A 15,779-nucleotide genomic window follows, 5' to 3' on the forward strand; every position below is an offset into this window, starting at 1 on the left:
ATGCTTACTGATAGCACCAGATACTTTGTATTCTCTGGCGCCCATCAGTAATGTGAATAAAGCCTGGGATACACGGAGACGAGGACGCCCGATCCCTAGATACAAAAACCTAGGGGTAACTTAGGAGAGTATTATATTATTTTAAAGATACTTCTTTTATTTATAAGAAATTTGTAAAGATATTACAATAAAAAAGTAATAAATTTTATATAAAGTTCTTATAATATAGATGATAATCTTTCACTACAAAGAAAATCATATTCTAAATATATACAAACTATAAGGAGTTAAAGTGACCTAGTGTATTTAAAAACTACTTCTACATTTTAGTACACACTACAAAGTAACCTACTATTTAACACCCATTTTACAAGTATCAACAAAAAAATCTTGTTGGAGATAAAGGATAAAGCCCAGGTCGGAATTTTGATCTCGACCCTAAACAAAGAACCTAAGATGTGGTTGAATGGGCTCTTCCAGAAAAAAATTCGTTCATGGGAGTGGGAGTGGATTATATTTTCAATGATCTACCCCTGGACATTTCGACTTTTCACCCCCTGGACACGCGTTTTATCCCTGGACAAGCATCAAACCGTCCCCCTGGACACTAAAATTTACCCCTGGACATCATAAGTTCACCCCATGGACAGTTTTTCAGGATTTTTCGATGCCCCTGGACAATATATCTTCCACCCCCTATGAACGTTTTTTTCTGGAAGAGCCCAATCTCACCTTTATCGGGTGCTATCAAAATCATCAGATCCAACCTACGGGACTGGAACGAGTGTTTAATCATACGAAAATGTCTTTTTTGAATATTTTTTTCCTTTGAGGAACTTAACGGTATTAGAAAAGTATTGAATGGGTAACTTTCCACCCTTTTGCAGGTAATATTTTTCGAGGATTTGGATAAATCTTTAAGACTGATCTTTTTTATCTTATCCACATCTAAACTCATCACATGTCATCAAAGCTGAATCCAAATTATAATATTATTCATGACATGCAAAGTTGAAATTATCTATCTAAATTATCTTGGGGCTTCCTGAAAAGTTCCTTGAAAAAAAGGTAAATACAAAAATGTCCGAGGGTAAATTATGTATAATCTTTTTAACCTTAAGTCGAGTAGAGAATTTAAAATTTTCACGTGGACAAAATTTCGCGAATCGGCTTGGTTATCACCCGATTTGTTTCATTTTCCTAGGGGCTTTGGCCAATTTTTTCGCGAAAACGGCCAAAATTTGCTAAAATCGCTAAAATCGCCAAAATTAATCCACGCAAAATTTACTCCACTTAAGGTACCCGATCGACACGAACATTCTGCGAAAGAGCCCATTGTTATTATCTAACACAACCCCGTAGACTAAAGTACTAACATAAACATAAATTATATATAAAAAATTAAGATTGAAAGTAGTTCGAAACGGTACAAAATGGGTATGTGTGTATGAATTCTTAAGATGAGCTTTTCTTAACGCTTTTAAATTCGATACAGATGTGTATATACAGTTTATATTTACAGTTTTCAGGGTTGAAGATGCAAAACAAAAAAAGAATCCTTAATGATGAAGTCAAAATAAAGATGAAAATAAATCCAGGATAAAAGAATTGGTTACCTACGTGTAGATACATAATATATACAGACATGACATGATATATTACTTTTCTAGATACGACATCTCAAAACGAAAATGATGGTTGAATAAACAGTCCACAAAAAGAAAAATATAGTTTGGTTTTTTAGCAAAAATAAATAAAGGCATAAATGTTAAAATTAATATAAAACCGAAACAACCTCTGTCTTATTAAACTGATTTGGTACGTGGTAGATAGACAGAGTTACTTTGAGCAATGTCTTCTAGAGCAGTTCTCCAAACTTGTACTTCTTCAATGTTCTCTGGCTAAAAAAGAACAAGACAATGTAAACTTTGTTACTTTAAATGGACAAAAGTAGGAGCTCTATGTCATGGGAACTTTTCATAGGCTTTTCCAGAAATAGTCTGTGCCCCCTCTTGTTGAGGATATCGGATATCCAGTGGGTTTATCTACAAAGGAGCGGATATCCAGGGGGTAAAGTGTCTTTTCAAGTAAAAAATACGATATCCATCTTTATAAGAGTGGATATCCAGGGGGTTCGATACTTCGAAAATCAATATCGTCAACAGTGGGGTAAAATTGTTTTCTGGAAAAGCCCAATAACAAGTCATAAAGCCAAGTCTCTATTCTAAACTCCGACATCAGAAAGAGGGTAAGGGGCAGTAACAGTACGAGTTAAAGACAATCCGATTTATGGAGACATAAAAGTAATTAACATTGACAAATTTTGTTTTCCCTCTAATGGGCTATTCCAGAAAAGATTTGTACCCCCTATGTATGTTGGGGAGATCTTCTTTTTTTTTAAAGTGACCCCCTGGACTTTTTTCCAAATTTTCAGGATCCCCTTGGACTTTTTTCTCCCATTTCTTTGGACCACCCTGGATTTTATCATTCAAAAAACCAGACCATTAATTGGGGGTACAGACTATTTCTGGAATAGTCCAATCAAGAAAGTTTCTTGGTCCAATAAGCAACGATACAACAATATAACAACTCAACAACAAATTTTAATAAAAATAACCAGAAACCTTTCGGTAAAATAAACACCACGTTATGAAGGTTCGAGTTTTGAATTTGGAATTGTGATAAGAAAGAAAACCACCTTACATGCATGTAAAACTTCCTTCCAGGGGTATCAACTTCAATCACGTTAATTCGGTTACAAAACCTACAATGAAAATATTGGTATATTGACAACTATCATAAGTATACCTGCGCAGTCGGGGAGGCGACCCTAAGGCTCCTCTTTCGATAGCTATCTACCCGAAAGTAGGGGATGGCGCCACTCTTTCTCCCTGGATTGCTCCACTTACCCTTGATCCTCTTCTTAATTGCTGAGCATCAAGCAGAGAGGATTTAAGTACCATTTTGATAATATTTGGTATGACCCGGCTGGGGGTTGAACCCACAACCTTGCGAACCGTAGCAAGATGCTCCACCACTGCATTACGGTCGCTATCATAAAACGACTATCATAAAATATTATAAATCAGTTCGATCAGTCAGCTAAGTGCTCATGAAGAAATTGGGTGTGGGTGGGAATTCATTTTCAAAATAATCTAAAATTTCTAAATATATTATGTAACCGAATTTTTGTAAGCGAAATTACTTTTTTCATTGAAAACTCGATGACAGTATCACAGGAAAAAGTCATCAGATCCCACGGGTGGGAAAACCCCAGCGCTGGAAAATTGTAAAATTATTTGTTCCGGGTAAATTTTCTCAAGCTGTGAAGTGGAATTTTTTAAGCCCTAGGATTCGCAAAATCACAATGCGGACTTTTTCCAAAAGATATCATAGTCTATGAAGTTTAGACGTGTAATATGGAAATTCTAACTACAAAAAGTACATCATACGAGTGTGAAACATAATTTCCTCCATTGGAATTTTCCCGCAATAAAATTACGGGTACATAAATAAAATTTAAATCTTTAGGATTTCTCATTTCACACCCTGGACTTTATCTGAAATATGTTGATACATCGATACATCGGTATTACTAATACCACACTGCGGAATTATATTTGATACATATAATCTTAGGTGTGAATTTCAAATAAACACTTAGCAACTATAGTTGACGAAAACTTACACTACAAAACTCTAAAAACGCAGAAGGTCAAGGCAGACAAAGGAAAAAAATCATTAGTTCCCACGGGTGGTAAAGTCGAATTAATAGGGTGTGAAAGTCAAATTAATAGGGTGGGAAAGTACAATTAATAGGGTGGGAGAGTAAAATTAATAGGGTGGGAAAGTACAATATATAGGGTGAGAAAGTACAATTTCCCATACTTGTACTACGCATGCGTAAAAAAAAACCACAAGTGAAAATTGGGTCAAAACTGTTCAGATTGTATGCAAATCATTAACATCATAAGAGTGTATTCGATCAGTGTGTAACACAACGCTAAAGGTGAGGCGTCCCACAGGGGCGGCCTCGTTCGTTTGCAATGGACTTGCGTCGCAATGGCTCAGTGGAATCGTCAGTCACCGTGTGGCCGTTCAATCGGTATCACGTCGATGTTCCGCTGTTGTGACAAAGTGCCGGGATTCTCAAAGTAGCGCAAGTACATGACAGAACGAATGGGAGCTATCGAGCCAATATTTCTCATCAAAAAACGATGTTGGCGATTTTAAGTTCCCCATAAATAAAATCAAAAAGGTTTACGAAAGAGCATTTTGTTTCACCTTTCCATGATTTTGACTTTACGAATATCATTTGTGGAAATGGATTTAATGTAATTCTGCTCGTTATGAGTTTCGTAGTATGCTAAGCTGACAGCATTCAATCGAAAGTAGCGTCGTTTCCAATTCTTCATCTGAAAATGGGATCAAATCAAAAAATATCAAATCATTATCCATGAGGTTCAAATGACTGGAAAAGAGCCAAAATCAATTTTTTTAAAACAATGATCTCCAAAAAGATAGGATTTTCTTTAAGATATGAGGTAACGATTTCAGGATTTGGATTTAATTAACAAGCAAAAGTTGTCGTGGAGCATTAACAAATTTTAAATAAAGGCAATGGGCAAATGTGATAGAAAGGCCATAAATAATTACGAAAACAATTTTAAAATACTACTTTCAGTTGGGTGGTCTACTGGCAAAAACCTACAGAGTCACAGAAGAATTTGTAGGATTCTATCAAGAATTATTGCGTGACCTTGATTGTAATACACACATTTTCTCTGTCGAAAGAATTTCGAAAAATGGATGTAGACAATTTTCTCGACGCATATTCAAGATTCACATTCAAGATATTTTAATCAGTGTCTATGATTGAACCTTGCTTTAACATTTATAGAATAAAACCTAAATTCGAAGAATTCTAGGCATTAAATGAGGAATCTTACCACTGCACCTTGCTTCCAGCAATATCCTTCCCGTATTATACGAAGTGCACTCCTTGCCACTGTATTGCTATTGTTACGTTTCTTATCAATCTGCTACATGAAAGAAATGAAACAAAAATAGGGTTGGCAATCCATTAGGATTCAATTACTGTATAGGAAATTTTGATTGATAGCATTTTAGATGTTCGATATTAACCTTATAGAGGGTTGATAGTCTTTCAGTATTTGGTGTCTCTCATTAACTTTTAAACACAATTTTCAATTAAGTAAAAGTTGAAAGGTAAACCAATGATATCAGTAGAATTTGACTAGACTGGGTAATGTATTATAAAAATCTGACATTACCGCAATAGGTCTCCATCAAAATCTTATCGTATTTGGTCATTAAAATAATGATAAAAATAATTAAAAAAATTAGTCTTCTACCTGTGATACGGGCGTAGTAATAACACAGCCGCCGATAATAGAGGTACTATGAGCTTCATTGACTTTGTTCAATTGTTCACATGAACTCGATTTCAATGGATTGCTTTCAGTGTTCTTTTGAGCATGGTATGGACTCGTCTGAGAAATAAATTGATATCATTTTTAACACCCCCCGTGTCAAAGAGCCACTGGAAAATTTGGCAACAATTTCGTCCCCGGTGAGAAAATACTCTAGAATTTCAACCTCACTGGGAAAAAGACTATCCCCATTTGGTTTAAAAATTGCACTCCAAAATCATCTCCACTGGATTTTTTAACCTTGGAACAATAGAATTTCTATTCCCATTGGAATTTTAATAGGAATTTTTGTCCCCGCTGAGGGAAAAAGTTCCAGTGGGGCTGTGGACAGGGGTGTTTTTTATGAGTTTATAATGAATCAAAAGTTCTCCTCCTCCCCACAATGCTGTAATGATCTCCTAACATGGCAGTAAAATGTGCTAAAGTCGATTATTGATATGAAAACATATTTTATCCCAGGTCTGCAAGTAAGATTACTACATTAATTGTTAAAGCGGTACATTGAATTTTGGAAGAGGGAAACTTTTATAAGTAAGCCTATGAGCATCTAAATGGTAATCTTTAAAAAAATAGCCCTCTATCGAAGATTAAGATTGGAAAAAAATTAATTCACTCACTGCAGCTTTTTTCAAAGCTTGAATCCAAATCTTCATGTCACGCTCATCTTTGGCCGCAAGAAAATATTTATTGCTGTGCGTGCTGACCTCTAAAAAAGAAGAATACAAATATTAAATTCCACGTTTTCCTCATTTCTTTAAATTTCCAGAAGTAACTTCTATTAAGTATGAAATAATACCTATATCCTCAGTTGACCATAGGCATTTTCATATTTAACTCTGGGTTACACGCTAGTAAAATAATTAGATTGACACCCAAGACGTCAAAGATTACTGAGGTAACAAAAAAAGATTCAAGTCATTCAAAATTAAAGGTTAAAGTAATTTTGCGGAACCCACCCTAGGCATTATTCTATCACAGGGTGAGCACGCTTATTTTAAAAGAAAAATCCAGCTTCTTTGGTCAAAAACACCTCTTTTTCCATTTATTTTCAGCTGGAAAATATACCTTAAAAAAATTACAATAAGAAAGAGTTGTGCTGCGGTATTTTAGCTGTTATTTTATGTAAAAAATAATGCAACTTCGATACCTCTCCATATAATAAACTTACCAAAAGCAAACTCTTTTAGATTCGGTTTTGCAGTGACCTGGATAAAAATTTAGAATTTCTTTAAAATTGTTAACTTTAAAAACCAAATTAGGAGTATGGCAATCTTAATAATATTGTTTTGAAAAACTTTAAGTGAATAAATCACACTTAATAAAGGTTAAAGAACTTTTACACTTTGCAAAAATAGTATCAAAAAATCTTCATGAAAAATTCATGCCATGACAAATGATCGAGGAAACCAGAGCAAGTTAAAGATAATCAAAGCTCCGATTTCATTGGATAACTAATCAACATTATTATACTTTTGTAATATCAGAGACAGAAATGGAGTCCAGTGTGCACTGTGAAGCATTGGATCTCTAAAAAAAGAAAAGAAAATGGTAGTATGTTTAGGAACTCTTTTAAATGTGTTGAGAGTAGAATTTCACCTTATGGATAAATCCATTTTATATATACAATGAAGTTACCCGGATCCATCGTTAATAAAATGCTGTGACTGGAGATGCAATCTTTCAAATTTGGCTAAGGGGTAGGGGAATCAAAATAACTTGGGTGCCAATTTTTTTTCGGACACTTTGGTGTGATTTTCAGACAAATATGGCGGTTTCAGGCAAAAATTATAGGGTCAAAAATCAATGAAATTTTAGCTTGAGAAAATAGACCTGTTGTATATTTTTGGAAAGCTCTCAAAAAATTAAGATTAGAGATATATTGCGAGTATAGGCGATTTTAGTACCTAACTCGACATATTGAGCTTCAAAAAGCGCAAAAACTGGTCAAAACAGCTGTTTCTGGCTGAAAAACACTGTTTTAAGGGTTAACATCTCGAATTAGGTACAGAAATGACCTATACTTGCAATATATCTCTAATCTTAATTTTTCAAAGTGTCCGAAAAAAAATTGGCATCCAAGTTATTTTGATTCCCCTACCCCTTAGCTTTCCAAAAATGTATAAAAAGTGCTATGACTAAAAAAATCGAGCGACCTCAAAAAAACGAACAAATTTCTAAATGATTGGAGTAAGAAAGATTACTAAGCACAAAAATACTAAAAAATAAAGACTAGTAGAAGAACTAACCTTTGGATTGACATTATAATAAGAAAATGAGCGCTCCAGCAAATCCAAAACAAAAAAATATTTCTTGAAAATACTCTGTACTTGAAACTCTAAAAAGCCTTCACAATTTCCATTTTCTTTCAAAACAAATTGCAATCGTTCTTGTTCGCTCATTGACTTTCGAGCCTGTTGATAATACAAAAGCTCAATGCTTTGTTTTCTCTCCTTTTGTTTTTCTTCAGCCATCGAGTAATTTTTCTCACAATTTCATCATTTATTTTATATGTCTTACTTTAAATCCTACTCTAAAAAAAGATACATTGTGTATTAAAAGTTTTCATCTGACTTTCCTGATTAGCAAATCTTATAAAAATTAAAAAAAAAGTTACCTATTAATTGCAAAAGTTACAAAAGGGGGGGGGGTAGTAAAATCTCAGACATATACGAGTAGTAAAAGGATTTTTACGAATTTTTACATAACACCACCCAGACTCTTGAAAGAGGTATTTTACTACCCTGGTAGTAAAAGTTTTTGGGACAATTTGTCATGGAGACCATTCGGACTGATTTTACAAAAAAAGCTAAAAAATGATTATTTCTGTGACACATTTTTCACTTAGTGCAAAAATTAATGTTTAGAATTTAAGTCTTTTTTATATTGACAAAAAATTTCGAGATTTTTTTGTTTGCAGCAAACAACTTTCCAACAGAAAATTTTTTCAAATAATAAAAATGTTCAGATTTTTTCAGAAAAGTCATCCAAAAAATTAAAAGAAATACAAAAATAGCTAAAATTTGCTAATTTTACCAGTTTTAACTACCCAGGTAGTAAAATTTTTTCGATACCACCCATTTTAGTATTTAACTACCCTAGGTAGTAAAATTTTTTTTCGATTTTTCGCCACACCACCACCGTAGTAAACGTCATTATGTCTGAGATTTTACTACAGTGGCGGCCTGGCAGGGGGTGCAGGGTGTGCAGTGCACCACCCAGAAAGACCTGAGAGGGGCGCCAAAAAAGCTTTTCAAGGGGGCGGCAAATTTTTTTTTGATGTTTGGTTGGGCGATTTGGCGCCCTTTGACACGTTTTTAGCGTCTTTCTATAAGTGCAATGTAAATTTTTTTTCGCCTGCGGCGCTTCGTTTTATTTTACGAATTTTTTCAAAACTGCTATCAACATTGAATTGCGAAAAGTCAAAGCAAGAGAAGTGTTGTGTATCCACCAGGGGTTAAAGAGGATGCTCACCCTCCAAAATAAGAGATTGATCGAAACTGCTCGCTGTGGTTTTTGTGGTCTTATGCGGACTAACTTTCTCCTTTTTTGAATATCTTTTAAGGTGTTTGACCTTTCTTACACCAAATTTTTTTGCCTGCGGCGCCAAAATTACTAAGAACCCTTATTCCTGCCAACTTTCGGAATTTTAGGGCCTCTTTCAGCCATTGATCTTTAATGGAGAGTAAAGTAACACCAGGAAATAACAAGGAAATAGATATCAAGTTATCATTACCACCACCTTCGTATAAATAAAAGTTGGTTAACTCAGAGATTCCGGGCATTACTTTCAACCAGTCACTGCTCTTACAGTTTAATATTTTCACTTAATGGTGGAGGGCGCAAATAAGGACAAAAATACCAGGGGCGCCAATTTCATAGTTTGCACCACCAAGAAAATTAAGCCAGGCCGCTACTGCTACCGACCCCCCCCTGTATCAAGTCGCTTTCTTTGTAACTTTCACAAGCATCTTTTGCCTGTTTATGCTTAGTTTTATCAACCCAGCTTTTCTCATAATTTCCACAAGTGTTTCCAATGCTTTAATTTATCAACTTTTTACGTGCTGATTTCCATAAGTGTTTCTATAACGGAAAGAGTTCCTTCTGTGCTACCAAATTAAAATATAAACTTTATTATTCCAGCACTGTGACCGATTTTATTGATAAAACCTTATTGTTTTTAACAATAGAATTTATCGATAGAACATTTTAACCATAAAACTTTATCAATAACTGACTTTTCATTGATAGATTTTATCGATTAGCTATAGCGATATAATTATCGATAGAACTTAATTATGCTTATCAATACAATACAAACCAGTCTATCGATGAAGAATCTACAGTCACAGTTATTGATAAGATTGATCACGTTATTGATACACCTTCCCATAGAAAACGAAAGTGATCATTTTTCCTGCATTGGAAGGTCACATATTTATAGTACTTGGTTTTTACTGCCTTTCTTGGTAAAACAACTGATTTATTTTGCTCTCGTAAATATTTTGTGTCACGTAGCCAACCGTGAAACATGCCAGTGTGACGGGATTTTGTCTTTTTTAATGTTCGGGAGGGATTGGGCCAATTCCAGAAAAAAAACATATTACCCCCTAATGGACAATACCAATTTTTAAATTAAAATTTGGCACAGAATTCCTGGCAAACTTTAACTAGAGAAAGTATCGGAATTCCATGAATTTTACTTAATTTTGCATTAAAGTATTGGAATTCCATGATTTTTAGCTATCGATTAAAGTAACAGAATTCCACAGTTTTGATAGGCATTTTGTAAAATAGACCTTTTCGCCTTTCCGTCTTTGCCGAATTTTTTAATGGCAGGAAAACAGAATATTATGCTATATATATGTATGTCTTTAAGAACAAATTTTCAAAAAGGATTTTGTTGTTCTGTAAATATTTCTTTTTGGATTATAAAATAAAATTTGAGCATCTTGCCTACGGGAAAAACGACGCTCTGAAGCAAAGTTCTCGCTATTTTTCTGACACAGCAACGTTGATCAAAATAAAGACAAAGTTAAAGACCTTGGAGTCACCCTAGACACTCAGTTGACATGGTTTCAGCCCACTTTTCAGGTGCCCCCATAGAACAATGGTACCCCCAACGAGTTAGGTTCCCTTGAAAAATTGCTTTGAGTTAGGTACCCCTATTCAGCAGATAATTTCTTTGAATTGACACTTTTTGTTCTTTTGTCATTCCTAAAATCATGCTCACGCATGATGCCTGCTAATATGTAAGCTTTGTTGTTATGCTATAAAGATGGCGGCTGTAAATCAAAACAATCACATTAGAAAAATATAGCAAAAGATAGCGTGATGGGAAACGAAAGAAAAATTGGTTGGGAAACTAGGTGCTGGGGTAAAAAAATTCAATAATTTGAAATATTTTAAAATATTCTATTTGGAGCCTCCATCAAGACAGCTAGGTACCCTTAATGAATAGGTAACCCCAAAGAATTGCAAGGCATTAGCCCCCCCCTCTACTAACCTAGCCTAGGTGCCCTTCAGATTTCTGGGGGTGGCTGATACCATGGTTGACTTATGAGAAACATATCTAAGAACAAATGAAAAAAGTAAAAAATATAAGTGCATGGATATACCGCACATATTCAAATCAAGGGAAATTGAAACCATGTTAACTTTATGGAAAGCACTAGCCATCCCTCATTTGGACTACTGCTCTCAACTCTGGTCTCCCTGGAAGCGTGGTCTTGTCCAGCAACTGGAAGAAGTTCAGAAATTATTTTTACATGGAATTCCATCCCTCAGACATCTCAATTATTGGGAAAAACTCAAATCATTAAAACTGTATAGCCTTGAAAGACGGAGAGAGCGGTATCAAATAATTTATACCTGGAACGTCATTGAAGGCAACGTCCCGAATTTTGATTATGACGAAGGTAAAGGAGGCATTTCCTGCAATATAAATCAGAGATTGGGGAGAATTTGCAATCTAAAATCTGTCAATATCAAACACAAAAATATCTGGAGGGGTCTTTCCCAAGAAGGCCCTCGATTATTCAACAACCTTCCCAGACCAATAAGAGACAAACTGCCCCAAAGAAGTATTCAAAAAACACTTAGACACCTTCCTCACAACTGTTCCGGACGAACCTCTGCTTGCCCACTATTTTAACCTTAGGCAAGCTGACTCCAACAGCCTCAAGGAAATGTCGAAGCATCGGACTCAACGAGTTGGATGAGCTGTTCAAGTAAAAGCCAAAAAGAGGTACAAAAGAGGTAGGTTATAAGAAATTCCATCTTTTTTATTGTTCTATATAATAATGATAAGGCCAGGCCCAATTGATTGTTTGGTTCGTGTCCTATAGTCAGGCAGCTGAGGTCACATAAAAAAGTGCAGTAGCTACACAAACTTTAAACAGTTGTTTTCAATAGATACGAACTTTCTGAACACAAAATCATCAACCGGACAGTTTGAAAATATTTACCGGACGCGTCCGAATATATATTCGTATTTGATGACGTCACAAGCAAAATGAAAATTTTTATGAAAAAAAGCATAGACATTATATACCAATCGACGCGTTTTTTGACGTAGATTAAGAAAAAGGTCAGTAAATTGTCTGAAAATTTGATGATAAAAAGTTAAAAGCTTACGAAGTTTTGATGACGTCATATTTACACTTTCTTTAGGATCAATTTTCTCGAGTTAGGTTGAGAAATCATGTATCCACTTAAAAGTCTTCTATATCGATTTTTGAGAGCTTTCGAATGGCGGTCTTAGATTTCAATTTTGATAAGTTTGAATTTTTGATTTTTTTTTCGTCTCGGACAGGTAAAATTGACGTTACGGACATAAAGGAAAAGCGTTCTAACTTTTTATAGCAAAATTTTCAGATATGGTTACTGACCAGTTTCTTAATATACGTTAAAAAACGCTTCGATCGGTATATAATATGTCTATGTTGGTTCTCAAAATTTTTTCAGTTAGCCTATGGGCACGCATGACGTCATCAGGTCCTAAAATATTACCGGACACGTCCGGTAAGTAATTTCAACAACTCCGGTTGATGGTTTCTAGATATTTAGGTTGTATATTTTCAATTAAAAGTGGTTTGGGATTGTTTGCACCCCGTCCAATTTTTTTGTGACCTCAGCTGCCTGTCTACTAGAAGCTGTGAAAAATGGGTCAGTTGGTTTGTAGCTAAAATTGGAACTTTTTTTCGGTTTGTGTAAACTGCGTTACAGGTCGCAGGTTACAGGTTACAGGTTACAGGTCACAGGTTACAGGTCAACAAAGTGCAGACCGGAAAAAAGATAATAAGATCATAAAATATACATAACATGACATCAATACATAACGCATTAAATTACAAAAAAGTAATACATGTTATTTAGATATTATAAAATGACAATTGAATAGAATAACAACCTAGTCAGTGTAGCTGGAACCTTGATATTCCAGGATTAGAAAAAGCTATACCTGTTATCTTTTTTCTTTAACTTTAAAGAATCAACAAGCCATCAACATCGATAAATTACACACATTTACTCAGAGAAACTCTTAAAATTATCTGCCATTATGACTTTCTTGAAGCCGTTCCGAAATGAACCAATCCGGTTATGAATCGGAATTCCTATGGGATTTCTTTTCCGAAATTTGTAAAATAGCTAAGTCGGCAAAAAAACTTTTCCCGGGGGTTTGAAGAAAAACAGAACTGCTGTCATTTGTTTTTTATTTAACCAGATATTTAAATTTGGGCTCAAAAATATTTAAACAAATAAGTTGATAATATTCAATATACTATTTGTATCTATCAGAAAATAAACACTTACAGAACCAGAACGACATCGTTTATCATTTGGAATACCCCCGCATTTGGACCATTCTATCGTGGGCGCAAAAAGGGCGGAAACTAAGTAGCACCCTCAGTGCAAGATTGCCGCCTCATCTTTATTCGCACGCGCGAGAATGCGAGCTAATCATTTTTTTCTCACGCGCTCAAGGGGAAAAGGAAAGTGATAGATATTCTTTGAAGCAGAAACAAATCCAAAGACCAAAAGATGTATTTTGTTGTTGACAATCGATCCTGTGAAGATGAAAAAATTTCTGCTTTGCGTTTTTTTCGGAACGCTGAAAAACTCTAATTTCGATCATCCTTTAAGGTAAAGAGGTTGCGAGATTTGGGTTAGCGAGGCAAAAATCGCTAAAAAGCTGGTAAAATCGTAATCCTCAAAAATCTCAGTTCCAGTGCTAGTGACACTTACTTACAAAAATAATGACAAAATCATAAAATATGATGCCTAACAAGACAAAAGCACGAAAAATATTTATCATGCAAAATGTGATGTGGATGGTGTGAATGGATAAAAAATGGCACCAAACAGTGGTTTTAGAAGGATGAAACTAATTAATCATTCAATTGTTATTTTAATGACTTAATGACAATTTTTGACAAAAATATTGACAGAATCACAAAATATCATGTCTTACAAGAGAAAAACACCAAAAATATTTAGCATACCGAATGTGATGATAACAATATGGCTGGATATAAAATTACACCAATCAGAAGCTCGTGAGTTCTCTGAGAAGGTAGTTTTAGAGCGATGTGTTTCATTATATGTATATAACCATCATATAACATTACAAACATTACAATATGTAATATACCTGTTATACGTATAATATGGTTTCAAATATTTTCTGGTCTGCGTTATACACGGCGCAAACTGCGAAAGATCGATAAAAGCACATGGTTAAATTTTGATGCTTGAAATGGTTTTATATGGATGAAATTGTCGGTTAGTGTAAAACGCAGGTCACAGGTCGCAGGTCACAGGTCACAGGTCGCAGGTCACAGGTCAACAAAGTGCAGACCGAAAAAAAAAAAAAGATCATAACATATAAATAACATAACATCAATACATAGCGCATTAAATTACAAAAAAGTAATACATGCTATTTAGATATTATAAAATGACAATTGAATAGAATAACAACCTATTTTGACATAGTGACACTTACTTACAAAAATAATGACAAAATCATAAAATATGATGCCTAGCAAGACAAAAGCACGAAAAATATTTATAATACAGAATGTGATGTAGATAGTGTGAATGGATATAAAACGGCACCAATCAGAAGCTTGTGAGGTCCCTAAGAGAGTGGTTTTAGAAGGATGAAACTAATTAATTATTCAATTGTCATTTTAATGACTTAATGACAATTTTTGACAAAAATATTGACAGAATTACAAAATATCATGTCTTACAAGAGAAAAACACCAAAAATATTCAGCATGCCGAATGTGATGATAACAATATGGCTGGATATAAAATTACATAAATCAGAAGCTCGTGAGTTCTCTGAGAAGGTAGTTTTAGAGCGATTTGTTTTATTATATGTAACCATCATATAACATTACAAACATTACAATATGTAATATACCTGTTATACGTATAATATGGTTTCAAATATTTTCTGGTCTGCGTTATACACGGCGCAAACCGCGAAAGATCGATAAAAGCACATGGTTAAATTTTGATGTTTGAAATGGTTTTATATGGATGAAATTGCTTGAGAATTATGTTTTTGATAATTCTTTGTGTTTTCCAAACATTTTCATCTGCAATGACATTGATTAGAGTTAACCTGTCATCACTGACCTGTGACCTGTGACCTGCGACCTGTGACCTGCGTTTTACACTAACCGTGAAATTGCTTGAGAATTATGTTTTTGATAATTCTTTGTGTTTTCCAAACATTTTCCTCTGCAATGACATTGATTAGAGTCAACCTGTCATCACTGACCTGTAACCTGTAACCTGCGGTTTACACAAACCGACTTTTTTTCATTTTCTCACCAAAAACCTCAATTTTTGAAATTCCTCAAGCAATCGTGCAATCCTGGAATCCAACTGCAGAGAATCTACTCAAACAGTTACATCAATATGCCTTCTTACCTGTCTTTAAAAATATAAATAAAAGTAATCACGGAAAAGGACGCGAAAAAAAAAGACATAAGTGTGAGAACAGAGTAATCAAACTCGTTAGAAAAAGTACCATTAGAAGTCATAAAAAATCAACCTGAATAAATGCAATCGAAATTCCAGAAAAATTCATAATTCCCCAAACAACATTGCATTACTATGTCAAACTCCCATCACATAAATTTTACAATTACGTCAGAGTAGACTACCCTCGCCACCGAAGAGGTTTATTTGGAAAGGGTAATTATATTTTATTGTTCGCTTCTTTTTTAAAGATTTGCCAAGTTGGAAAAGTATGAAATTCTTTGTACATATTTTACCTACCCCAAATATTTGGGACGCTGAGTTTTAAAC

General features: G+C 34.5%; 1 protein-coding gene across 1 annotated transcript; it reads right to left on the bottom strand.

Moving 5' to 3' along the window:
• Window positions 1–151: 151 nt before the first annotated feature.
• LOC136803761 (pleckstrin homology domain-containing family A member 1-like) lies at window positions 152–7,979 on the bottom strand. The gene is made up of 9 exons (XM_067060488.1): window positions 7,700–7,979; window positions 6,924–6,980; window positions 6,622–6,658; window positions 6,071–6,159; window positions 5,376–5,513; window positions 4,950–5,042; window positions 4,285–4,415; window positions 2,704–2,764; window positions 152–1,901 (listed from the first exon to the last, which is right to left on the bottom strand). Exons 1-9 carry the CDS (start codon window positions 7,922–7,924, stop codon window positions 1,806–1,808), a joined length of 927 nt encoding a protein of 308 aa, XP_066916589.1. The 5' UTR covers window positions 7,925–7,979; the 3' UTR covers window positions 152–1,805.
• Between the last annotated feature and the right edge of the window lie 7,800 nt (window positions 7,980–15,779).

This window comes from Clytia hemisphaerica, unplaced genomic scaffold (genome assembly GCF_902728285.1).
Source record: "Clytia hemisphaerica strain Z4C2 unplaced genomic scaffold, Clytia hemisphaerica genome assembly, whole genome shotgun sequence".
Lineage (NCBI taxonomy): Eukaryota > Metazoa > Cnidaria > Hydrozoa > Leptothecata > Clytiidae > Clytia > Clytia hemisphaerica.

Excerpts from the sequence above, each read along its gene's own strand:
- LOC136803761 (XM_067060488.1), bottom strand. The coding sequence starts at position 7,924 with ATGGCTGAAGAAAAACAAAAGGAGAGAAAACAAAGCATTGAGCTTTTG. Across the intron at positions 6,160-6,621 it reads TCTAAAAGAGTTTGCTTTTG|AGGTCAGCACGCACAGCAAT; the intron begins GTAAGTTTATTA and ends CTTCTTTTTTAG. Across the intron at positions 5,514-6,070 it reads AAGCTTTGAAAAAAGCTGCA|ACGAGTCCATACCATGCTCA; the intron begins GTGAGTGAATTA and ends TTTATTTCTCAG.